The 27,469-nt window shown below is 37.7% G+C and overlaps 2 protein-coding genes across 2 annotated transcripts in view; both read right to left on the bottom strand.

Moving 5' to 3' along the window:
- DHX36 (DEAH-box helicase 36) overlaps window positions 1-3,411 on the bottom strand; it is a 52,788-nt gene extending 49,377 nt beyond the window's left edge. The window contains exon 1 of the mRNA XM_082626123.1: window positions 3,082-3,411. Within this exon, the coding sequence (XP_082482249.1) occupies window positions 3,082-3,330 (249 nt within the window). The 5' untranslated portion in view covers window positions 3,331-3,411. The remainder of the gene's footprint in view (window positions 1-3,081) is intronic.
- A 6,357-nt stretch (window positions 3,412-9,768) lies between these two features.
- GPR149 (G protein-coupled receptor 149) overlaps window positions 9,769-27,469 on the bottom strand; it is a gene marked incomplete at its 5' end in the record, with an annotated part of 71,636 nt that continues 53,935 nt past the window's right edge. The window contains one exon of the mRNA XM_082625492.1: window positions 9,769-10,431. Within this exon, the coding sequence (XP_082481618.1) occupies window positions 9,859-10,431 (573 nt within the window). The 3' untranslated portion in view covers window positions 9,769-9,858. The remainder of the gene's footprint in view (window positions 10,432-27,469) is intronic.

A 27,469-nucleotide genomic window follows, 5' to 3' on the forward strand; every position in this document is an offset into this window, starting at 1 on the left:
ACCCACTCCTCTTCTCATTCACTTCTATATCACAACTACTATCCATAGGCCTACAAACTGTCAAATACTCACCTGCAGTCTAGATTTCTCTAGGCATCAGGTCCACACAGCCTCTAACTTGTATGCCTTATAATATCACACTCAGTGTGCTTAAGCTGAGTCCATCGTCCTCCTCCATCAAGCCAGTTCTTTATATAGTAATTAGCGTCATCCATTCACACCTGCCTTCCCCTTCCCTCAAAATCATTTTGAGTCTACCGCCTAAATCACTTTAAGCTGTCCGCTTCCCTCCATCTCCACTAGCAATATCCTAATTCAAGCTGTCATTTCTCACCTTAATTACTGCAAGAGCTACTTAACTGGTCTCTCGGTCCCAGGACTGCCTCTTTTTCAATCCATTCTTTATGCTGCTACCTAGGGTGAATTTAAACACAAATCCAATCATTTAATGTTTTGCTTGAAACACTTTAATGACTTGCCAGAGTTCTTAAGGGAAAGAATTTCAAAGCCCTGCTTATTTTCTAGTCCAGGGGCTTTCATACTGCAATCTGTAAAATTAAAGGATCATGACCAGTATTAATTTTTAAAAAAGGCAGAAAGGTACAAACAACAAGAACAAAAGCCCCAGGGCAATGTACAGGTAATTAAACATTATTTTATGAAACTTTTTGTTCACTTACATATGTGTGTGCACTGGGTCGCAAATTAAAATATATCCCTTTTTGTGGGAAACGGTCAAAAGTGTAAAAGCCACTGCTCTACCCCCTTCTCAGTTCCTTGAACGTGGTCTTCCTGACCTCTAGGTTGTGGCACATGTTGCTGCCTCGGCCTAAAAATCCCTTTCCAAGCCCCCAAATCACAAACACAGACATACTTTGCTACCTTTCAAGTTTCAGCTTAAGGGTTACCTCTTCTGGGAAATCTTCTAGGCTCTTCCTAATTTGAGTTAGGGGATAAGCCCACATCCTCCTTATTATAATTCTTTAACATTGTATTCTAACTGCCCTATAGTGCCTAACACACCACAATTTCTGTAGGATAGGGACTATATCTAGCTTATAAACACAGTGCCTATGATACTGTTTCAAATATATTAGATCCTAAAAAATATCTGTTGAAAGAATAAGCGTGCATCCTTAGAATTCAGTCACTTTGTAAACACAGGTATTACTTAAAAAGTAAAAGCTATGGAAATTCTGACTGGGAAGCGATCACAAAGGGCTGAACGTGATCAAAGAAAGAGGTAGGATGAGCCAATTACTGAAATATGATCATATTTAGTAGAGAAAATGGAGACATACATTTTAGAGAATGATATGAGAACTATAATAAAAAAGCAAAAATAAAAGTATCATTACAAAAGCTTTCATTACATCTTGGGAACATAGGCTCAGAAAGGTAAGTACATAGAGGGAACCCTGATATGTAGAAGCTAAATAGCCAGGATTCCTGGAAAACATGTTAGGGTGCACTGAAACATGAGACTGAGACAGAACTCACTTGGCTTTCAAATTGTGAGCTACAGAATTAGATGATCTAAGGCTCTACAAAAGACAGACTTAACAGGGAGTAGAAATAGGAGACCAGTTAAGAGCCATGGACAGACAACAAAATAGTGGCTTGATCTATGGTAACTGCTGCGGAGATAAGTAGTTAGATTTGAGATATATTAAGAAGGAAGAGAAAACAGACTTGCTGAAATGAAAGAGAAGAATCAAAAATAAATCTCATTTTGGCCTTGGCAAGTGAACAAATGGTAGTGACTTTTACTAAAATGGAGAAGGTGTGGGGAGGTGGTGGAAATCAAGAGTTTAATTCATAATGACCCACTGCACAACTGGTTTCAGATGGAAATAATAATGAAGAATTTTTCCTGATTTACTTAACGTTTTGTCTGTTTAGTTCTTACTTTTCCCAACTAAACTGTAAGCTCCTTGAATATCATACTTCTTCAGACCCCCATAGCAACATGCATAAAATCTTGTGTGAAAAAAGGGGTAAATAAAATTTGATAAAGAGTTCTTAGGAAGTTACTCTGTACTAATCACTCAATTATTCTTCCAATTTCAAGATGACTTAGATGTGCCTCCCTTTAAAAAAAAAAAGTTTGCTCAATGAACAAGTTAATTTTTAGTTATTGAAGAAATATATATATTTTTAAAGAACAATTTAAGTTGTGAAGATAAATAGATAACGCCCCAAGTCAACAAAAATGACATGGATAAAAGAAAAGTAAAGAAATGGAATGATTTAAAAACAGAAGCCTAAATGGTGATTCAATTACACTCTGTATCTAATATGAAAAAAGTCAGTAAAAAGCTTTTATAAAGCTTATATTAAGAAAACTTCGGTTTAATCACATATATAATTATTAGAACAGGCCACTCAGGGAACTTTAATGTTTCCTTTACTACAAGTCTTCAGGATACAAATCAAATGGACAATTACCAACCTGAAGACAAGGGACTAAGCCAAATCATCTCTTGAAATTTCTTCCACTTCTAGGATCCTAGGTTTCCTTCTCAAAGAGGAGCTGCTAATCAGCAGAAACCTCCGTAGCCCAACGTAAAAACAAAAAACCTGGGTTTGTGCCTATTTTAATACTAAGTAGAAGTTGGAGTACTCTTCTGAAGGATCTACAGAAATAGTGCTTGATAGTTTTTGTTCCGCGCAAACCAGTGTCTAATACATAAAGCCGTAATTTTAGAGCTCATCAGGCAAAGAACTTAAAGTGACATTAATTTTACTAGGAGAAAGGGTAGCCAGCTATACTATGACAGCGACACCCCCAAAAAGTTAATTTCGGATGGACCCTGAATTTAACATTTGTTTTGTCCCCAGTTCTCACGTCTTTTAAGCAAAGTATACACTCGCATAAATCCCAACTGCTTCAGGTCAGATGCGCATGGCTAACGTTCACCGCTATAATATCCACTACTGGAAGCTTCAACACTTACTTGCACTTCACAAAGCACATGCACCAGTTAAAAAACCGAAAAGGAAAGAAAAAGTTAGGGGTCTTAGGATGGAAAAGAAAACCTGTCCGGTTTCATCCCCCTCCACTACCGAGTCTCAGATTACCTCCTGCCTCTCCGCTTCCTTGTTCTTCTGGCCTTGTTTCTTCGCGTACCACAAGCCGATTTCGCGGCCTTTCAGGTGCCCGGGATGTCGGCCTCGGCCGCCTCGACCACCCCCTCCTCCGCCGCCGCCGCCGCCACCTCCGGAGCCTCGATTCCCTCCGTGGGCCCCTCCATAGCTTCCTCCGTAACCCCCGCCGGAGCTGCGAGGCCCGCCATCGCGGGCCCAGTTCTGAGGGTAGTCATAACTCATTGTCCCCGCAGGCCAAAACTCGTGAGAACCTGCAACCACTGGAAATGGCGACCGGGCGCGGAAGGGGGTGCGCGTCCACTTCCGTTTTGCTTCCGGCGCCCAGTTCAAGAGGGAGGGACGTTGAGCGTCACAAGCAGACGTTTCCGGTGACGTCACGGGCCGTCGGCCCTGGACGTTCGCGGGTTGCATCAGGTGAAATCTTTGCTGTGCCCTGAATTGTTTACCTTTGTACCTTTGGAGGCAGAGCCAGCAGGAGGCTCACAGGTTTTCTTTCCCGACGCCCAGCATGTGAGGAAACGGGTTTTGGGTTTTACTTTATTTCTCTCGGTAAAATCTGGAGTTTGCTTCCCAGTAGGCCCTGTAAACGTCGGTTGCCACAGTAAAAGAACCTGTGGATCGAATGCTTTGTCTCCTAAAGTCCTTAAAAAAATGAAATGAATTCCTTATTTTTTCCTTTTTTTTAAACTAGTGGTTATGTCATGAAAACAGCCTAGCATCTGTTTCAAATCTATAATTAAGTATAAAAATGTCCCTGCCTCTTTTAAATGGTTATCATCATTTACCACCTTTATCCAAAGGCATAAGATAAGCCTGTCTACCCAAATTCAGTGCAAAGCACTTAGGCAATTTAAATAAAACAGCAGCTGAAGATTCCTATGTTCATGTGAAGCCGTCTATTGTTGATTAGCACAGGCTATTCTTGTATACTCAAGTGGCTGCTCCACATAGGCTTGCAGGTTTACCAGGGAATATCTAGTTCATTTACACATGTGACTGATTTAAAGGTGCTGGGAATACTCACTGAACAAGAGAAGATTGGCATCAGCTTTTATTTGCTTACAGTCTTGAGGAAAAGATAAAGGCTAAAGAAATGTGTGTTGTGAGTTAAGGAAGGAAAATGCCATATGAAGGGTTCCAGAATGCATCTCTGTGGCAGAAGAATTATTTTGAGCAGAGGCATTTGAGTTCCTGAAATCGCTTATTGCCTAAAAACAGAGTCTCCCAAAAGAACTCAGAAGAACTCTATTGCCATAAATCCCTTCCTTGGGAGAGGACCCAGGGAAGATTGACTTTTGTCATTGGGAGACTGCAAATCAGCACCACACCTAAAAAGACATTATAATAAAACCAACACATTTTCCATCTGTTCTCATAAGAGCTCATTTATCTTTCCTAAAAGTCATTTGTTTTCCCATAAATACCATTCTCCTCCTTCCTTCCCTTCCCTAAAAGATGGTATATAAGCCCCAAGTTCTAACCACTGCCTTGAGTCACATTTTTCTGTGAACTCCCATAGATATGTGATTATATCTGTTATAGCGCTTGCTAATCCGTTTGTGTCAGTGTAGTCTGCAAGTCTCCAGGAACTAAACATGGGAGGGTAGAGGAAAAAGTACCCCTTTGCAACAGCCATGAGATGTTACAGCAAAAAGAATTTAATTTTGGAGTCAGGTTAGTTCTTTCTAAGGTATAAGAGGGTAAGCAGTGACTGAGATAAGTAGACTTTAGCCAAACTGATGGGGAGGAAAGAGATTATTACAGGTGGAGGGAATGATGTGCGTGAAGAAAGATGATAAAATGTTGGGGAGTGGGAAAATTCCACACTGAAACTTAAGAGACTGGTGGTGAAGGCCAAAGGGATAGAAAGGAGCCTGACCATAAAAGATCTTACATGCCACAAAAAGAACAATAATACATTTTAAGTTGGGGAGTGATTACTTTGACTGCTTTGAGTAGAAAGGAATGGAGGAGGCAAGAGTGGATGTAGAGAGACTAGTTAACAGGCTGTGGTGTAGGGGAGACAAAATGAGATGACAGAGCAAGATAGAATATGGGAAGGACTGGAATTGAGTTACTAGGAAAAATAATTGTCAAGATTTAATGATTCACTGGAGGTAGAGAATTAGAGGAAAGGGTCAGATGGCTCCCAAGTTTAAGATTTGAAAGATGACCTAATGGAAAGGTACCATATCCTGATATATGAGGAACATAGGATGAGGAAGATTTGGGGGGGGGGGTTGGGGGAGGGTTGAGTTAATGTGTATAATTAACACTTGTAGAGTTTGAGGTGCCTGTAAACATACAAATTGAGATGTCTAGAAAGCAGTTGGTTATATGAGTTAAAGACGCAGAGAGAGGAGACTGAGATTATACATTTTGGGAGTTCTGGCAAATATTAACATTATAGGAATGAGTAGTTCCAATAAATGTACCCATTGGGCATGCCTGATACAACAAGTATGTGAACTGTTCAGTGAGAAAGACTGGGTAGTCATACTGGAGATGGTAGGGACAAAATGAGAAGGAAATAGTGTGGATTGTTTGAATGTTTTAAAAGAAAAGACACCAGAGCTTGCTCTGTCTTCCCTCTGAAGAAAGGCCATGTGAGGACAGAGGCTGTCTACAAGCCAAGAAGAGAGCTCTTACCAGGAACCAAATCAGTCAACACCTTGATCTTGGACTTGTGTCTCTGATGAAATGTTACTTTAATCAGTGAAGCCTTTCCTCACTAAAATATTTGAAAAAGCACTCCTTCTGTCATTATCCCTTTAGTCTTATTTTTCTTCTTTTCATTTTTATTATCTCTGGTGTCTATTTTCTGTCAAAATACTTAGCATTACCTGAGATGTATACATACACATATACATATACATATATATGTATATATATTACATATGTGTAGTGAAGAACTTAATCCTATCCAAAGAGAGGGCTGGCCTTTGCCCTTCTGAGGAGGTAATCTCTAAACCCTTGGAATGTTATGCCTGATAGGAGTGACTTTGTTTGGAGGCCTTGGACCAGCCAGACAGTAACAGTATGATTTAGGGTGGAGGCTTTGAGTTATTCGTTCCATATAAGCTTGACCTTCTGAGGACTTGGATACTGAGATCACTCTTATGAGCAGTCAACCATGCTTACCCTACTCCTACCATGATGAAGCCCCATTAAAGACTGGACATCAAGACTTGTTCCTTGTTGGCAATACTCCATGCGTTTTGTCACACATTGATGCTAGGGAAGTGCTGCTGTTCCTGACTCCACGGGGAGAGGAAAACAGAAGCTCCACACTTAGGCCTTTTTTCTGGATTCTGCTGTATGTGCTTCTCGTGGCTGATTTTGATCCATATCCTTTCCTTGTAATATACCATAACTGAGAGTATACAACTTTCAAGGAATTCTGTGAGTTCTTCTAGTGAATTATTAAAATTGATAGCGGCTTAGGGAACACCCTGAACTTGCACGTGGTGTCAGAAGTGAGGGGAGTCTCGTGTGGACTGTGTGCTCACAGTCCATTCACAGTGTATATGTTTGTTTTGGTTTTGTTTGCAGTTATAATCCTGTGTACCTAGACCTATTTTTAGCATGAAATAGGCATTCATTAAATATTATGATGAGTACACGAATGAAAGTAGCTGAATAGTATAAGAAATTAAGAGAAAATCTATTTTTGAAATCCAATACTACAGAACTATGTTGAGAAAAAGCTTCCACGTAATGCATAACCAAGCCTTTTTTTAAAAAATTATATTCTAAGTAATACTGTGATATTCGCTGTCTTCAAAATGGTTGCCTCTGTCAGTCATAATTCTTGGAAGTCTTTGGGATTATGTAATACGTGTTTATATTCTGGGAAATCTTAGGGATTATGTCTTCAGTTTATAAAAGTCACCACCAGATGGTGATATTTTTATTAGGTAAATAGTTTTTGTTTTCAGATACATCAATGTATAGAGAAAAGAGATAAACTATATGAAATAGAGCATTTATTAATAATAAGAACAATATAACAATGCAAAGGTAAGATATTTAAATATAGCACAAAATATCTATAAGGGTATGTCCTATACCAGAATGCATTTTTACAATTGTAATCACATTAAAGAGAAAGTAGACTTTATACCGGTGTAGCTGAACCATCCCCTCTCTTAATAGGGATTGGTAGGAGCTCTTCATGCTTAGGCATAGCCCCCTGTAGATTTTTCTTGTAGATCCACTACTGTTGCCTTGAAGTTTGAACTGTTACAGGTTAGTAATGTGATGCCAAAGTCTGTGGCTTTACGGTAAATAATCCTGGTATTGTATGAATACGTCTGAACTTTTAAGTGTATCCATTATACAGTTAATTCAACAACCAAGGACAGTTAAATGGGGATACAATATCCTAGGTTTTTTGTTTGTTTGTTTGTTTGTTTTTCAATTCCCCCAGCATAGGCCCAAGTCCAGTGAAAAGAAAATGGAACAGAGGAGAGAAAATGGGTATTACTGTCTTCCAATCCAATTCTGTATTCTTTAAATCTTGTTTTTCATCATCTCCTCTCCACTCAAAGTGCTGTGCAGTTATAAAGGATTTGTCTTTATTATTTTGTTCAGTTTTATTATGATTCTGTTTCTAATTTCCTTGCTGCCAGAAATTATACTTTAAGCAGCAAAATCACTTTTCTCTTTTATAAAATTATACATCTAAATTTAATATATCAAAACCTATCTTTTACAAAGCATTATTAGAATATTCAATTCAACTTTTGCTTTTATAACAGACATTTAATGCTGTTGATTTAGAACATCAGATTGATCTGGCCATTTGTCGTTATGTTAAATTAACCCTCAGGTTTGGAGATAAAAAGTATTATCTTAAGTTAAATGTATTTGTAATGAGAATACATCTGAATTTGAATTTATACGTTATGCATTCTTTGAGGCTTTCTTTACAAACATGACTAGTGGCATTACATTTGCTTCCCAAGTTTAGATAATGATATATTGCGAAGTTAGGTGGAAGATAGGGAAAGTCCACTGAGATAATTATTTTGAAAATAACTTCTTGGTAGCAAAATAATCATCTGAAGATAAAACAGTCTGAAAGCCCATGTCAAGAAATTTAGAATTCTGATTCAATATAATGAAATAGAAAGCAGAATAAATCATTTAAAAAATAATTCACTCAGTCTGTAAATAATAACTAAGATATGTGAGTTGAGAGTGTACAAAGTTTAAAACGTAAAATGTCAACTCAATAACTTTGGAAAATAAACATTTAGGTAATACATTTAATATATGTTTACAGAAAGATCAGAATAAAGCAATTTGAGGAAAAATCACTTACTAATTTTTTTTTGAAATATACATTACTAATATTCTGACAAGGTGATATCTGCATTTTTGCAATGTAACATTTAAAATTAATCTTGATATGTATACCTCACAATCACTTAATAAAGTATATTGAATTGTTTCTTTGCTGAGATACACATATCTTTGGGAAGGAAATGAAAAAGCACCTAAACTTAGAATAATGTGTGAACTAAAATTTTCTTCACCACTCTTGAAGTGGTGAAGAGTGGTGAAGAAGGTTTGCCATATCTGCTGCTTTAGAAACAGATACTTTTGTTTGGACTTAGAGGATTTTCCTTCTGCTCTGCCCAGAAGTTTTTTAGTCTACTTGGGTGCACCTCACAGAACTTAATCTTAGTGTTTTTCCCTAGTTTCTGTTCAAATAAACAAAAGGATTCTAGAAATGGTAAGTATACATCTACAAACTTTTCCAATATGTTTAAGAGCTACTTCCAATTCTACTTCTAACATACAAAACATATCTGTTTTAAGAGCAGTCAACATACTGAAAAGGTGAAAGGAAAACCCTCATATTTAAGAGAGAAAGAAAAAAAATTCAGTAAACAATTTGTATTTTACAGACATGAAGGGAACAACTATTTACAGACTAGGGACATGCATGTTTCAAAGTTGGAGGCTAATTTGTCATTTTATACAGGAGTATATTTCCTAGACATCAGTGTAAAGCTAAAGCAGTAACTGTAATAATAAGCTTGCTTTGCTAGCCACATTTAGGCAAGCCTCTTCAAATACAACTCAGAGTTTTGCTACATTTCTTCCATTCCCAAAATATTTTTCCCCTTGCTGTAAAGGCCAACTTTATGTGTAGAAACACATGCATGAGAACAGTATATTCATTGAGCTTATACAATTTTCTGTTTACTCTGAGGTTGACAAACGTAGGCGAAAACATTAGTAAACAAGACCAAGGTTTGATTTAGAAAAGGTTTTTAGAAATCAGATGAGAAACAGAATCTTATAATTGCCACAGTGTGCGATCTGTAGCACTTCAAAAGCACTCAAGTGTTTGCACTAGTTCCAGCTGTTTGCACTAAAAATAATTAACTATTAAGTCTGTAAAGCTTATGTAAACCAACAAATAAAAAAGGAAATCAGGGCTTCCCTGGTGGCGTAGTGGTTGAGAGTCCGCCTGCCAATGCAGGGGACACGGGTTCGTGCCCCAGTCTGGGAAGATCCTACATGCCGCGGAGCGGCTGGGCCCGTGAGCCATGGCCGCTGAGCCTGCGCGTCCAGAGCCTGTGCTCCGCAACGGGAGAGGCCACAACAATGAGAGGCCCGCGTACCGCAAAAAAAAAAAAAAAAAAAAAAGGAAATCAAATAGCCTCAGAACAACGGTGTTAGTTTAGTAGTTTGAAGTTGCAGAGCCGTTCTTGCCTTTATTAGGCCAAAGGATCACTAGTTATCCTTGCTTTCTTCTTCTCTTTTCCTGTAAGCTTTATTTAACAACTGGATTTCCTCCTGGTAGCCATCCCTCTCTTGGCTCTGCCTTTTACTGTTCTGCCTGTGTGCTTCAACAGTGTCTGGAATGGAGATGTTGATATCACCATCAGGATTACTTGTGGGTAAAAAGAGAGAATATGAGGCTGTTTCCCCTAAATCACACGAAACAAATCTGTTTTCTTTCCGTGAGTAGCGTAGGGAAGGAGATCTGACCTGTGTGGAGGACTGGCTGATGTTGCTAATAATTGACACCGTGTCCAAGGCCTCTTCATTATCACAAATTTCAAGAACCTCCAAGTGTATTTTCACGCTGGTGTCCGCAAATGTGGAGGGAGAGTCTTCTGAGTTTGGTTCATGGCCAACACTTTTGGATCGATAGACTTCTATTTTCTTAGAGGCTGGGGTTATTTTTTGTCCTTCTGTGCTCACCTCATAGGTAGAAAGAGAGAGGGTTTTCCCGGTTGGGGCTTGGAGAGACACGGTCCCCTGAAATGCACACAGGGGAATGGCCAGGGCACCACCGGAACGCTGGGGACAAAAACAAAATGGTTATTATTGAAAACTGGTGTCTGAGATTGGACCATTTAGTAATTCATTTTATTCATCAAAATGGTAACGTTTTTCTATTTCAAACCCAATTCCATAGAAACCTTTTACAGACATGGGACTGAAATTCTGTCATCAAAGCTCTGTAGCTTAGTTTCTCCTAGGTCAAATACTACATCTAAATGAGGGCAGTCAGAAACCTATCTTTGATGATAAAGAGACATATTTCCACAGTTTAAGGCACAATTTGTGTACTGTGGCCAGCAGGAGATGGGCAGAATATGGGCATAAAATCGAATTCATATTTACACTCTGGAATTGCTTTTATATTTTTGTAACATGTTCAGTTACATTAAAAAGCTTTCATATAGGTTGAAAGAAATGCAGAATGTGTTATCAAAATGCACTTTTTTTTCCTGTTTAGTATGCCAGAGAGAGTGACACCTGTGAAACTATGGTTCAAATGAAATACAAAGAATATTTCGACTGTAGGTTTGAGCACACAGAAGAGGAACCAAATGTCACCAGAACTGTGTGGTACGGTGTGCTTACTTTTCCACAGAGCAATCACAGTCACTAAAGTAAACCCAGTAATAGAGAATGCCCTCACATCCCTGCAAAACTTTTATATTATATTTAGAAGTATTAAAATTTTGTTTTTAAATTGTACTCCCCACTGAGAACTGCTTAAGAAATGAAGACTAATTCTTATGATAGTCTGTGCTTTATATTGTTGATCCATACCTTCATACTTTCAGTTGACTCTTTTTGATTACATGTTAGTTTCAGAAGAAGGCAGTAATATGCCAACCTTAGAGCAGTGGTGCTAAAAGCTAGATCCCCAGACCAGCATTATCTGTACCACCTGGTAATTTATAAGAAATGCGATTTTTGAGTCCTACCCCAGGCCTACCGAATTAGAAACGCTAGGGGTGGGGTTCAGCAGCCTGTGTTATAACAAGCCCTCTAGGTGATTCTGTTGCGTGGTGAGATTCAAGATCCATTGCTGTAACTAAAGAAATGCTGTAGCCCAGAAAGAAAAGGTGAGGGGAGGGGTGGTTAACAGACACTTTTTATACGTGTGCCCACCATCTGTAAAGCGTGGAATTACTCACTGGATTGGCTTAAATGTGTCCTTCCACCAGGGGAATGGGCGTGAGGGCTCTTAATGTTTTGCCAATTTAGGATGATCACCCTTCCCAGTTGGCCTGTGACCGTCCCAGTTTTAGCACTGAAATTCCTGCATCCCAGGAAGCCTCTCAGTCCCAGGGAAACCAGGACGGTTGGTCACGCTATTTTCCATGGGCATTTTGTATCTGGACCTAAGAGTAGCTAGAGAAAGCCTAGGACCAGGGTCCCACATTAAAGAACAGTTTGTATTCTCATCTACTTAGGGAAATTTTTTTTTTTTTTTTTTTTGTGGTACGCGGGCCTCTCACTGTTGTGGCCTCTCCCGTCGTGGAGCACAGGCTCCGGACGTGCAGGCTCCGGACGCGCAGGCTCAGCGGCCATAGCTCACGGGCCCAGCTGCTCCGCAGCATGTGGGATCTTCCCGGACCGGGTCACGAACCCGTGTCCCCTGCATCGGCAGGTGGACTCTCAACCACTGCGCCACCAGGGAAGCCCTACTTAGGGAAATTTTAAGGGAGGATACATCATGAGCTTCGTTCAGGTGGCTTCATGCCACACCCACTGAATTTCGGGACCAAGAAAAATATAGTCTAGGATGTGTGAGACATTGCACTAGTCTTTCCCAGTTATTCCCTATGGAGTAGGCTTCAATTCTGTTTATCCATAAAGGGACCTGGGGACCTACATTTAGGGCCTTGCACCCTAAAGGGCCATAAACTTTGAAAACTTACAGCATAAATATCAGTTTGCCCTTCTGCTGAGGCAGAACTTGACCAACTTCACTTGTGTGAAGTTGACTGAAGCAAAAGAGACAGAGGGAAAATACTTAATTTCATTACCATACGAGAGCATTGTTTGAGTGCTTTTGGTAAAGGAGGAGTGCCTTCATTTATTTTTTATTCATCATTCATTCAACATTTTCTGAATATTATCTGCAAGTTTCTAAGCTTGCACTGGATGCATTCAAAGACCTCACAGATGGTTGGGTGGGAAAGACAGGTAAGAAAGTAAAAATTTCATCTCTAACTATAGTAATAGAGCTAGGAACCAAGCTCAAAGGTGTTCAAGGAATGACCACCTCTGACAGAGAGATTTCATGTAGGGGTGGCATTTGAAATTGATCTTAAGAATCAAGAAAAGATCAACAGTTTTAGAGCCTTGCTTTCTGAGTAATAAATCATGAGTTTAAGGACGAACCTAAAAACTTTCCATCCTGAGAAAAAGTCAGAAACTTCTGTTTCTTTTTTAAAACAAAATTTACCAAGACATTATTTAATCAGAAAATTTGACTGTAATTTAATAATGTGAATTTTAAGTACAGCCTTCTTTATTCTGAGAGCTAGTTAACCTGAAAGCTGACCTCCTTACATTATACTTTATTGCAAGGAGAAAAAACATCCCTAATCAGTACTTTAAAAATTGTTCATAAGTTTTCTCTTTGGCATGGTACGCTATACAAACAAAGCCCTATGGAGTATGCTAGTTTAAAAAAGACGAGATGAGAAAACTAAGTTATCAGCACCCAGCAGTATTGGCATATATACATATTTTTTTTTTGCGGTACACGGACCTCTCACTGTTGTGGCCTCTCCCGTTGTGGAGCACAGGCTCCGGACGCTCATGCTCAGCGTCCATGGCTCACGGGCCCAGCCGCTCCATGGCATGTGGGATCTTCCTGGACCAGGGCACGAACCCGTATCCCCTACATCGGCAGGTGGACTCTCAACCACTGTGCCACCAGGGAAGCCCTTGGCATATTTTTTTAAAAGAACTTTCACTGTAGGATCAACAGCATAACCATATTTTTATATGTACCAACTTGCATCACTGATGAGCAGTTAATATAAAAGCAAAAGCAAATGTGATTTTTTTTGCATCTGATTTTATACATCCAAATATTGCAGATTTCAATAGCTCCCCCATGCTAACCTCATCTTCAAATGAAAAAACAAGCTTTACTGAGTTATCAAATGACAGCTCATTAAAATCGGCAACTGAGAGCTGCATAGTGCCAGAGCTTAGCTAAGTATGAAGTCTGATTATTCTGAAATGGCACACAGAGTGCTGAGTTATAAAAATTATTTTGTGAAACATTCAAAAGACTATGATTGAGAGTCATAGAAGTAAAAACACAGAGACAGATTATATAGAAATAGATCTGAGCATATTTTATACTCTTAATTCAAAATTGGAAGGTTAGTTTCAGGAAAACAGTACTGTCATTTTAAGCTAATTCAGTTATTTTAATTTTACTGGTTATGAAAGTATTTAATGTATAAATTGTTTTGGTTTTAGATTTGTATAAGAAGTACAAGCGTAAGGTGTTTACAACAAATTTTGTTTGTATGTCTTTAAGCAAAATCATAAAATTTGATTTGACAATGAGGTTTATAAAATTTTTTCTCTTTTCTCTTGTCTATTATTTAAGTTAGAGAAACATTGCTCTGGGTGAGGGAAAATGGAGCTTGAACTAACGGAGCAGTAATAGAGATTTAGGGAGGGAGCTGACAGAATTTGAGTAAAATCAACAGGATTTTCCACCTCTTTCAGGATATGGAAGGAGGACTAAAATGGAGAGAGATTAGAAGCTAGGAGAACAGAAGAATTGAACCACTGTTATATGCTAGGACTTGATTAGCTGGTAGGTCTATAGCAGTGGAATGAAGAGGCTCTCATATCTTAAGAGCCCATAGAATGCAGAAATACTGAAGCTTATAAACAATTGCATTTCCCTGTGATTTGTGCTACAATAGACCCAGGCTGGAGTATTGTGAGAATATGGAATAAAAGCACCTAACCTAAGTGGAGTGAGGGAAAAGGAGGCCTGAAAAAAAAAGTTGGAAATAAATAGGAGACAAAAGAAACAATGTTTCCACGTGGGAAAACTCTATATTGTAAATATGGCAATTTTCTTTTACTTTATTGGTTTAATACAATTTTAATAAAAATTCCAATGGAATTTTATTTTAGAACTTGGAAAATTTCTTCTAAGATTTACTTGCAAGAGTAAATGCTTATGGATAACCAAGAAATGAGGAAACAGACTAATGAGGTGACTTTGCAAATATAATATGAAGCTATGTAATTAAGACAGGGTGTTAATGGCAAGATTTGATCAATCAAGCAGAGTCAAGAAACCAGACATAGTATATCATGAAGATAGCATTTCAAAATAAGGATTTACGTGAGCTTTTACATATTATTGGCTATTCATTACAAAATTAAGTTAGACCACTTTTCATGTTATATGCAAAAATGATTTCTTGAGTCTTAATAATTCTTTTAAAATCCTGAGTGAAGAAGACCTTTCCAAATCAGGAATGAAAATCAGAAATGACAAAGTACAAGATAGACAGATTTGATTGCAGAAAAATTAAAAATATCTGTATAGAAATACATGCTGAAAGCAATGGTAAAACACAAGTGGCAGCCTGGGAGACAATATTTGTAGTGTGCATAAAACAAAGTTTAATAGCCATAATATGGAGACTTTCTCCAAAATCAATAAGATAAACATCCCAGTAGGAAAGTGGAAATAGGAAGTGAGCAAAGCAATTAAAGGAAGAAATGTAAATGGAGAATAAACATATGAAAAGATATGCAATTTCACTGATAATCAAAAAAAGGTGTAAGTAAAAACACTTGATCATTTTTAGCATCTCAGATTGCCCTCCATCAAAAAAAATTAAAAACCAAGAAAAAGAAAAAAAAAGATGCCATCTTTCAAGTGTATTTTGATTGTATTTGACTATAAAATAAAAACTACATATACTTACCAGCAATCCTATTTCTGTGAGTCAATTCCACCACCAGATATTCAACCCATAGTAATGTCTATTTCAGTACTATTGTAAAGTAGAAATACCCTAAATGTCCATCATTCAGAAAATAGTTGAATGAATTATCATACAGTAATATACTGGAAAACTATCTTGAAAGAATGAGGTGAAACTATGAGTTGTGCCTGGGTAAAATAATTTCAATACATTTTAAGTTACAAAAGCAAATTACAAAGTAATATGTATGGTATAATCTAGTTTTCTTGCAGAAAAACACCCAGGAAAACACCAGAAATCAACCCAGAAAATTACACATGTATAGGAATAAAAAATACACAGACACAAGCACACCTGTATACTATAGTCATAGAAAAGGTTTGAAAGGCTACATACCAAACAATTCTTTTCTCTGTAAGTGGATGGGAGGGAGGATTTTTTTTTTTAATTTTTGGCTGCATCGGGTTCTCGTTGCCGCACGCAGGCTTTCTTTTAGTTGCGGCGAGTGGGGGCTACTCTTCATTGCGGTGTGCGGGCTCTAGGCACACAGGCTTCAGTTGTTGTGGCGCATGGGCTCAGTAGTTGTGGCACGCGGGCTTAGTTGCTCCGCGGCACGTGGGATCTTCCCGGACCAGGGCTCGAACCCGTGTCCTCTGCATTGGCAGGCAGATTCTTAACCACTGTGCCACCAGGGAAGCCCTGGAGGGAGGATTTTGAGTTTTATTTTTAAATTATTTGATGATTTTGCTCATGGAAGTTGATTAGGTAGTAGAAGAGGCAGAGAGTGGAAAATATCATTAGAAAGAAATCTAGACTACAAGGGTAGGATGATGCCTATGATAGTAATCAGCCTCAGGGTTCAATTAGGTAGTCAGATTGGGGTTTGTGCTGCTTTGGGGGTTTGTGCTACATTTGGGGTTTGTGTTGCATATGGGGTTTATGCTAGTTTTAGGTCAGGAGAGAGGAGACAAGCTGGATGAAGGGTACTGTCTCAAAATTTTGCCTTAACAGTTTGGTTGGTTAGAATGAGAGTCCCCATTGGGGTACAGCTTATTTTCCATTCACATTTTAAAAGTGTAGACAACAAGAAAAATAAAATTTTTTAATTATTAGAAAGGAAAAGGACCCTCTGATCCTAGGCAGGCGCAAATTTATAGCACTCTCAAAGTGGCTAGGGTCTGTAATGAGTCACTACATTACATTAGTGAGTCTCCTCACTAATTTTACTGGAAAAACTACTATAAACATTTGAGTCCAACAAGATGTCAATGTAAACACTGAGTTCAAATAAACAAAGAATTCCACTTCAGGAAAAAAAAAAAGAGAAATACTATAGATCTTGAGTCACAAACTACAGTTCAGCCCACAGGTTTACAAACCATTCTAAAAGTTCAAAAACAATTTCAAAAAGGGACTAAAATAAAAAGCAATAAAATCCTAAGAGAAAATTAATTGTAAGAAGGAGATAATACAAAAGACTGTTAATATTTGGTTTAATTTATCTTGATTTTTGTACTGGGTTGAATAGCATCCCCTCCAAAATTCATATCCACCCATGACCTGTGAATATGACCTTATTTGGAAATAACATCTTTGCAGATGTACTCAAATTAGGATGAAGTCATACTGGATTAGAGTGAGCCTTAATCCCAATAACTGGTGTTCTTTTAAGAAAAAAGAAATTTGGACATAGACTCACATAGGGAAGATGGACATGTGAAGAAGAAGACAGCATTTGGAGTCATGCTGTCATGAACCAAGACAGAATCCTCCTCTAGAGCCTCAGAGGAACATGGCCCTGCTGACACCTTGATTTTGGATTTCTGGCCTCCAGAAATGTGAGTCAATAGATTTCTGTTGTTTAAGATATCCAACTTGTTACAGCTGCCCTAGGAAACTAATACAATGTTTTATGAAAAGAGGCACAAAAATACATATGCGTATACACATTTTGCAAAGCCCTACAACTGCCTATTTTCCTGTGGAGACTGGAACTATGTGGAATTTCTGTCAAATCCACATAGAATGTAATCTCCTCAAAGGAAGGGAACATTTCCTTGTTGATCTTTATTTTTTCTGCTACTGCTATCTCTAAGAGCGGCTGGCACATCAGAGCCCCTCAAAAAATATTTGTTGAGTGAATAAATGTGTGCAGGAATGAATGAATCTGCAGCATTGACTTTGTAGAGTTTTTAGATTCCATATCTTAACTTTTTTTTTGAAGTATAGTTGATTTACAATGTTGTGTTAATTTCTGCTGTACAGCAGAGTGATTCAGTTATACATATATACACATTCTTTTAAAAAATTTTTTCCATTATGGTTTATCAGGATATTGAATAAAGTTCCCTGTGCTATACAATAGGACCTTATTTATCTTAACTTTCTAAAGCACAAAACGTAAGATCAATTTTTAAAAATACAGGTTTCCCTTGCTGTCTGAAAGTAGAGTGTTCGGGTGAAAATTTACATAAGCTAAAATGGCGTAAAGTGAAGAAGCAATTACCCTAGGACACATCTTGCCAATAGATGCACAAAATTAATTGAGATAAAGCACAGATGCTCATAGACACGGTTCAAAGCTATGGCGGCTTGATGCCGAGATGCTGAGTATATTTTCCAGAGAAGGAGCTGAGTGCTGCGATTCTCGCAGCTCTGGGTGTGCACTGCTTCTATAAAGGCTTGTTGCAAATCAAAAACTGAATGTTATTTTCACTTTTTGCCTCTCTTATTTAAAGCAAAAATCCTCTTTGGATTTCTTTCAGTTAGCGAAAACTGGTTCTAATGTAGGTCTTTCGTAAAAGCGAAGTGGAATAAAAGTGAATTTTCGAAAAGCAGGGGACACCTGTATTATTGTTTAAAATTTATCTATTTTTATTTTAACAGCCCTATATAATACCTGATGATACTTACAAGTGCATCAGAACGTCATATTGGAACGTATTCTTTTTTTTTTTTTTTTTTGCAGTACGTGGGCCTCTCACTGTTGTGGCCTCTTACTGTTGTGGCCTCTCCCGTTGCGGAGCACAGGCTCTGGACGCGCAGGCTCAGTGGCCATGGCTCACGGGCCCAGCCGCTCCACGGCATGTGGGCTCTTCCTGGACCGGGGCACGAACCCGTGTCCCCTGCATTGGCAGGCGGACTCTCAACCACTGCGCCACCAGGGAAGCCCGGAACATATTCTTTTTTGAAAATAAAATAGGATATTGAGGGACTGAATTGTATGTGAAAGTTGATTGCATGATAAAAAATGGTAGATTCAGAGAACATAAAACTACTCATTTCGTAGTCTCTGCTTTCTTTCCATTTAAAAGCCTATGAATTAGCATATGCTGTCAGGAATAGTGCCAATCCATTATTGCTGTATTCCTGAGTGTAGGTGGCTGGGAGCTTTTTTATTTGAAAATGAAAAGCGTTTTTCAAAACCTCAGAAATGCTTCAGAAGGAGAGATCATGCCATGTAAACACATTAGCACAAATAATCTGCTGTGATATTTGATTCAGACTAACTGACCTTGAGCATAATGAACTTTTTGTTTCTTCACTATAAGCCTCTAAGTGAAATCAGGGTGAAATTATAATATAAAAGAGTTGCTCCAAAATATCTCTCCTAACAGGTGAAGTTTCTGTTGATTATCTGAATCATTCAATTTATGAAAGATGTATTACAGCATGTAGGATCATAGGACTGACTCACCAGAGACCATTTTATAAAGGGAGAACTGACAGCCAGAGAGGTGAAACTACCGGCCCAGGGTCACACAGGTAATAGTAGTAGGACTGGCACCAGGACTCAGGTGTCTTAACTCCCAGCTAAATGCTCTTCCCACTGCACCATGTTGTTACTTTGAAAGAAATCTGCTTTAGCCAGGGATGGTGGATCATGGGTTTTCTATCCAGGAAGCTAGAATTCTATCACTAAGTCATGAATAATCCAAGTGACTGACAATTTTAATCTAAATTAAAATCATATAGATGATCTTTATGTGATTTAGGTGACTTTCAGGCATCAAAAAGTACAGACATTGAGGAATTAAGTCAAGCAGACCATCTAAGAGAGCTTGGAGGAGAAGAGATAGGGACACAAAAAAATAGCAGGGAGAGTGAGAACTTTGTAAGAAAAACAATAAACTAGACTTTTAATAATTTACTTTTGGAATTTTATTTAAAACTGTGTGATTACTATATTTTCATATATTCAAGTCCCCAAATAGTCCTTGTGTCATCCTGTCGCCTTCATTTAAATCTTTAGTAAACCAAAAAGAAGAACATACATGAATTGCTTAAAGAAAAGAGTAAGAGTGAGAAAATAAGGGCCTCTATAAAGGTCCTATTATGTGGCATGGAAAATATTAGGTATTTTAACACATTTCCCATTTAATTCTCACAGACCTTCGAGCTATAAATTAAGATTTGCCTTGTTAGTGATGAAAAGTCTCACAACTGAGTGACAGATTTAGGATTGATATTCATCATAACAAATATTTACTGATCTGCTGAACACAGCCCATATATCAGACTTCTTACTAAAGCACTTTATATACATTTTCTTATTTAATTTTCACATCAACCTTATTAAATAGAGACACTCATCACCCCAATTTTATAGAGGACATAACTGAGTCATAGGGAGGTAACTCCAGTTAGTAAATGGCATAGTCAAATCCAAATCCAGGATTATCTGTTTTAAGCCCCCTGTTTTTAGCTGTTTTGCTACTTCAAGGCGTAGTGTTAGGGAATAAAACATGAATAACACCTCACTCTTCTAATCCAGCTGAAACCTGCGATGTCATGTGGGAACAAGGGAGAAGGGGGATTTATTCACTTTAGGAAGTGAAGGGAGTATTTAGAGAAGATCTTTAAGAAAAGCATTTCTATACTTGACTGTAAAAATCCATAAAACTTTATAAACAAACATTTTGTAACTAGAATCTATGCTACAGTAAAAGAATTAACACAATTATAAGACAAAAAAAAAAAAAAAGGAATTCCCTGGTGGTCAAGTGGTTAGGACTCCGTGCTTTCACTGCTGTGGGCCCAGGCTCCCTGGTTGGGGAACTAAGATCCTGCAAGCCACTCAGTGCAGCCAAAAAACCAACCAACCAACCAAACCAAACCAAACAAAACAAAAAACCCCACCACAATTATTTACATGCAATACTGACATATTTGGCACTTACTGAAAATACATGTACAAAACGCTTGGCTGAAAAAGAAATTTAAAATTAGAAAACTCAGAGCATTACTATCATGCACTTTGCAAATATCTCACAAGCACTTACGGCACAGCAAGTGAAGAGCACCAGGCTCCCTGGTAATATTTATGTAACTTTAATGTGCTTCCACAAGATGGTTGTAAAACCACCTGAACGTTGTCAAGAATAAAGTCAAATGCCATATTCCAAACTGAAAAAAAGAAAATGGTTTCTAAATAGGGTCCTAAAAGATAACTTCAGTTGGCAGAAAAGTAGGAAAAATGTAATCCAGGATGAGGGAACAGTAAGAACAAACGCAATTGGAATTTGGGGGAAATGACATAGTCGAGGGAAATGAGACTGGAAACAGAGTTTGGGCCCAGGGCCAAGAGCCCTGTCCACCAGGATAACAAGTTCTGATTGTATCCCATAGGCAAGCAGGAACCACCTATTTTTGTTTATCAAAAGGAAGGAAATTAAGATATATGGAAGGTCTACTATGTACAGGCGCTTCATCTTGACACTTTACATGTGAAATCTAATTTAATATAATACTCCATAAGGAAGGTGAAGTTATTTTCATTTTATAGATAAATAAATTGAGGTGTGAAGAGGTTAATTAACTTGCTTAGGTTACATAGGAAGTTAAGTTTTGAATTGTGATATATACTCATCTCAGATTCCATATGCTTTCTGCTATGCCTCTTCTGGTCTAACATGATAATTGGGTAGCCTGTGAAATACAGATTGGGGAAGAAGAGTGTGGTGGTAGGGAGACCAATTAGGTAGTTTTAAAAATCATTGTGTACAAAAGAAAAGGGAATCTGAACTTCAGTACTGGTAGTAGAAACACATATGTGGGATGGACTATAGGGGAATTGCATAGGCAAAACTCTTGAGATTGTGGAGGGTCCTGGTGAAATACGGCTATGGAGTCACGTATACCTGTCTTTGAACTCTGTCGAGTCACTGTCTTTGTAATCCTTACCTAAGCCTCAGCTGTTTCATTTGCAAAATATGAAGAATAAATGAGTTAATGAATGTAAAATGATTAGCTGAGTGCCTCACACAAAGTTAAGTGCTCCATAACTATTAGCTACTTTGGTGAGGTAAGAGACAGGAAACCACGATGTTTTTGAGATTCTATTGCTAGTGTCTAGTACTAGTAGTTGAGATAAGGAGCTTAGGAGGATGTTGATAATTTAATGCTACTTTAACAGTCTTCATCTCCTAGTCATTTTATAATGATTTAAAATTTTGCCCTGACACTAAAACTAAACAGAGATAATCCAAAAAAGAAAACTACAGAGAGCTATAACTCATTAATATAAATGCAAACATTCTTAACAAATATTAGCAAGTGGCATTAAGCAGTCAATAAAAAGAATTAAACTTCATGATTAAGTGGGGTTTATTCCAAATGCAAGGCTAGTTTCAATATTCCAGAATAGGTTGATGTGACCCACCATATTAATAGGCTAAAGAAGAAAAATCACATGATTATATGAATTGATGCAGAAAAACTATTCGACAAAATTCAACATCCATTCATGATAAAAGAAAAGTAAGATCAAGAGTAAGTTCCTTTCCTTGATAAAGAGCATCTATAAAAACCCTATAGCTAACGTTACACTTAATGGTAAGAGACTTCTTACTCTTAAGAGCCAGGGATAAGGCAAGGATGTCAGTTTTTACCACTTCTGCTCAACATAGTGCTGGAAGTTCCAGTCAGTGCAATAAGTCAAGAAAAGGAAGAACTAAAACTGTCAGTACTTAGATTACATTGGTTTAAGCAGAAAACCCCAAGGAATCTACAAAAACTCCTAGAACTAATAAATGAGCTAATCAAGGTTGCCTGCAAGTTAAACATACAAAGTCATTTCTATTTCTATATACTAGCAAATGAATGTATGGATGTGAAAATTGGAAATTACAGTACTATTTACAATTGCTCAAAAAAGTGAAATACATGTTAGTCTAACAAAACCTATGTAGAACTTACATGCTGGAAACTACATGACTCATGAAAGAAATCAAAGAAGTTCTAAATAAAAGGAGAGACATAACACGTACATGGACTGAAAGACTCATTATAGTAAAAGTGTCAGTTTTCCCCAAATAGATATATAGATTTAATGCACTTCCCAATAAAATTCCATCAAGATTTTTTTTGCAGATACAGACATGTTTATTCTAAAATGAATATGAAAAGACAAATGAACAGAATTGTGAAGTTATTTTGAAAAAAAATGAATATAGTGGGAGTAATCAATCTACCTAACTTCAATATAGCTACAAAAATCAAGACTGTGTTATTGGTGGAGGGATATACACATAGGTCAATGGAATAGAATAGAGAACCCAGAAGTAGTAGACCCACACAAATATACCCAACTGCTTTTTGACAAAGGTGCAAAACCAATTCAATAGGCTTTTTAGCAAATGATGCAGGAGCAATTGACATCCATAGGCAAAAAAATTAACCTAGAACTAAGTTTCATACTTTATTCAAAAATTGACTCAAAATGGATCACAGACTTAAATGTAAGATGTAAAACTATAAAAATTTTAGTAAAAACATAGGTGAAAATCTTTGAGACCTAAGGCTAGACAAAGAGTTCTCTTAGACTTGGTACCAAAAGCATGATTCATAATAGGAAAATTAATAAATTAGACTTCATCAAAATTAAAAACTTTTGCTCTGTGCAAATGCAGATTTTGATTCAGTAGGTCTGTGCTGGTCTGAGATTCTGCACTTAATAAAATTTCTCAGATGATGCTGAGGCTGCTGGTCCATGGACCACACATTAAGTAGCAAAATCTGTAAGGCTCCTTACAATTCTAAAATTACATGATTTCACAGGTGAATAGATTTTGTTATTTTATAGTGTTAGCAGTTTAGAAAAGTAGAGAGAATTCAGTATCAGTTGACAGAATAATAGAAAGCCCCTCCAAAGCTAATTTATAGCTGAATAGGATGAGAAACAAACTCGTATCTTTTCACATGCCTTTAATATATTCTAATATTTTTTTCAAATGACACATATTTCAAATGATGAACCATCCTGATGAAAAATGATCAAGTTTCAGCATGAATCTTCATTTTACATTGATCTTACGACCAAAACATAAGCTTCTGAAATGAATATATCATTGCATTTAAATTGCTCTATTTTTTATTTATGGAAATTAGTATTCTCATATTTTCAATTCATACTTTTGGGCTTTATCTGAGCCCATGAGCACAATCAGCACAGGCTATAAGAAATCCTGTGGGAATTTTTTTTTAAATTTATTTATTTTTGGCTGTGTTGGGTCTTCATTGCGTGGGCTTTTGCAGTGAGCAGGGGTTTTCTTCATTGCGGTGCACTGGCTTCTCACTGCAGTGGCTTCTCTTGTTGCGGAGCATGGGCTCTAGGCACGTGGGCTTCAGTAGTTGTGGCACACAGGCTCAGCAGTTGTGGCTCATGGGCTTAGTTGCTCCAGGGCATGTGGGATCTTCCCGGACCAGGGCTTGAACCCGTGTCCCCTACACTGGCAGGCGGATTCTTAACCACTGCGCCACCAGGAAGTCCCCTGTGGGAATTTTGAATTTAAGTGTGTAAAATTGTAGCTCTTGGGATTATTGGATAGGTTTTCCATTCTCTGATCTAATAGAAACGAAATCTCTTGTAACTTGAACAATGACATTTCTGTTTAGATATCATATGTATCCAAATTTATCTCCATGTGAAATAAATGGAAATAAAGAATAAATTTCTTCTTTATTTCCAGAAGAAACCAATTCTTTCTGTTTTTCTAACAAAATAGAGAATAAACTGTAACTTGAAAGAAAGCATGCATTGATTCTATTTGGAATATACAATTTTATCAGGAATAAATGAATCCTAAGAAGTGAAATAGTTTTTCTCATCTAAATGGTAAACACCCATTCAATTGGATGTTGTATCAGTTAGGGATACCCTACTAAAAATTGTTGCACAAATATTTTTTCTCATACTTCATGAACCTGAATTAGCTCAGGAATGAATGTATATTTTCATTTGTAAGACAGTTTCAAAGGATAAATACAGTGTTTTTGGTAAGATTACTATACTTCAGAAAAGGTGTTAAAATTCATGTTGATGGTATTTATAAAAGTACAGAAGAGGGCTTCCCTGGTGGCGCAGTCGTTGAGAGTCCGCCTGCCGATGCAGGGGACACGGGTTCAAGCCCCGGTCCAGGAAGATCCCACATGCCGCGGAGCGGCTGGGCCTGTGAGCCATGGCCGCTGAGCCTGTGCGCCCGGAGCCTGTGCTCCGCAACGAGAGAGGCCACAACAATGAGAAGCCCGCGTACCGCAAAAAAAAAAAAAAGTACAGAAGACAAAATGTTGTTATTAGACAGCATAATATAAGAAAAAGATGAAATCAAAAGAACACAAATCTATGGAGATAGTAGTTTAGGGGTATCCTGGGACAGGGGATGGTGATGGATTAAGAGTAAATGGGCAGGGACTTCCCTGGTGGCCCAGTGGTTAAGACTTTGCACTCCCAATGCAGGGGGCCAGGGTTCTATCCCTGGTTGGGGAACTGGATCCTGCATGCCACAACTAAAAGATCCCACACATGGCAACAAAGATCCCGCCTGCCACAACTAAGACCTGGCACAGCCAAATAAATAAAAATTTTAAAATAATTTTAAAAAAAGAATAAATGGGCACATGGGATCTAATTGGTGTGATGAAATGTTCTAAAACAGATTTACTAGAAATCATTGAATTGTACACTTGAAATGAGAGAATTATATAATATGTAAAATGTTCCTCAATAAAGTATTTTTTTAAAGAACATTTGACTGATATTCAGGAGACCCTGAAAAACAGCACTTCCATTTCAATATTCTTTGACTCTATTTTGGCAAAGTTAGCCTCAAAGAAAGCACTTTGTTCCTTGAAAAATATCTAAGCAGGGATGTTCTTCTGAAAGAAATTGAAATATAAAAATTTCCTTTAAAAACTTGCTCCCAAAATTATGGATCCAAGCCCCTTCAAAGACCCCTCCCCTTTTTTACCAATAGGACATTGTTGCTGATGGAACGTATTTTATGCTTTCAAAATATATTAAACCTAAGCCACCATGCATTGTGTACAATGAAAATGTCTGTGGTGGGAAAATAAAATAGCAAGAAAGAAAGTGAAGAATATTATAAACCACTGTTTAGAAAGAAACCTGTAAGGAGAGTTTCATGACGCTTATATAGTTCTAATTTAAATCTTCAATCATAGGAAATATTTATTGAACACTAGATATAGTTAAAAGACCATGTAGAACCCTGCATATATGAGTATATATGGGGTTTGTGTATGTGTGTATTATATATGTGTGTATAATAATTTATAGCTAACTTTTTCCTGATGGTAAAAATAATACATTACTGTAAATTTTTGCAATTACAATAATATCTGAAGAATATGGACCAAACAGTCCTTAGGTATAGCAAATTAAGGACAACTTCCATGTGGCTATAGTTTTAAGAATTTTAATCCTTTTGAAAAAAGATTCATTCAATGCTATACAGCCTATGTGGATAGCATGAGTTATCTAAATTAATGGGATTTTCTCCTAATTTTTTGCAAAATTTTTTTTTTGCAAAACAGTGGCGAAATTCTCTGGAAACTTTTTTTATACTTCTTGTCTAGAAAATCATTTGATAAATCTAATATTTATACCTTAAAAAAAGACAGTACATGACATCAGACTCCATTCTCCAGAACTCCCTTCCTTGTATGCTTCCAGGTTAGAATTGGCCAAGACAGGGCTTGCTCCATATTTGGAAGGTAGGAACAAGATAGTGGTCATAACCACCTGGAACTATTTTCACAGGCAGGTATAGAGACAGAAGAAGAGATACGTGGCAGGTGCCACCATGTCATCTCACTCTCCTGCCCCACATCTAGCTTTGCTTACTGACTCCTGGCAGTGTTGACCAGCAGTGGCTCAGATCCACCCTTAGGTGCTTGGCTATGGATCCACAGAGGTTGTGGTTTATTCACAGGCAACAGTTTTCATAGACCTCTACAAAGATTCCCCCTTCGTGTTCCTACTTTGGGACTAGACATATGTGGCTTCTTAAATTGACTAATTGGTAACTCCACATCTGGCCCTCCAACTTCTCTTCTAGACTCTTCTCTTCCCTAGATTTACCACAGTTCTAAATAAGTCTCTTATCCCATAACAGTGCTTTTGCTCCCCTGACTAAACCTTAGCTGACCAAAATCCTATTCAATGGAAGAGAAACCCCGACCTTAAGAGTAAAAAAAATGAGATTATTTTTAATTAACTCAAAAACCCAACTATGCTTATGGACGAAGGTGTTGGGAATGTAGTCCAATCACAGAATCTCTCTCATCCAGTAATAACATGAAGAAAAATAACAGCCACGGGTTCAAGCAACAACGAAATAAAGGGCGCAGCCTCATGTACAGTAGTGGCTACAAAAAGAAACAAAGGAGTCACCCACTTCCAAAAGCAGTTGTACAGAAAGAAGATGCCTAAATATCCTGATAACTCTGGCTCTAAATTTTATTTTGGCAAGAGTTGGTTTGAAAAGTGGCTCTCAAAATGAGGGAGTCTGTGTAGTCAAGACTATTTTCATAATGATATGAAAGCTTTATTTGCCATTTTCACTGTGTTGGCATGTTCACTGCTGGTGCAAAAGCAGTGATAGGTAAAACTGCTGGCACTTTAACATGCTTCATGGCAGTCAACACCAAATCTACTAGTAGGCATTGTATCTTCCACCACTGTACATGCATGTGCATGCGTGCACACACAGACACACACACACACACACTCCAATTTCACTTAAGGATGTCATTGATGAAGGTGAGTAGTACTATTATCCCCATTTTACAGATGAGTTAACTGAGTTGCAGAG

This window comes from Mesoplodon mirus (assembly GCF_964341445.2).
Source record: "Mesoplodon mirus genome assembly, chromosome: 6".
Taxonomy (NCBI): domain Eukaryota; kingdom Metazoa; phylum Chordata; class Mammalia; order Artiodactyla; family Ziphiidae; genus Mesoplodon; species Mesoplodon mirus.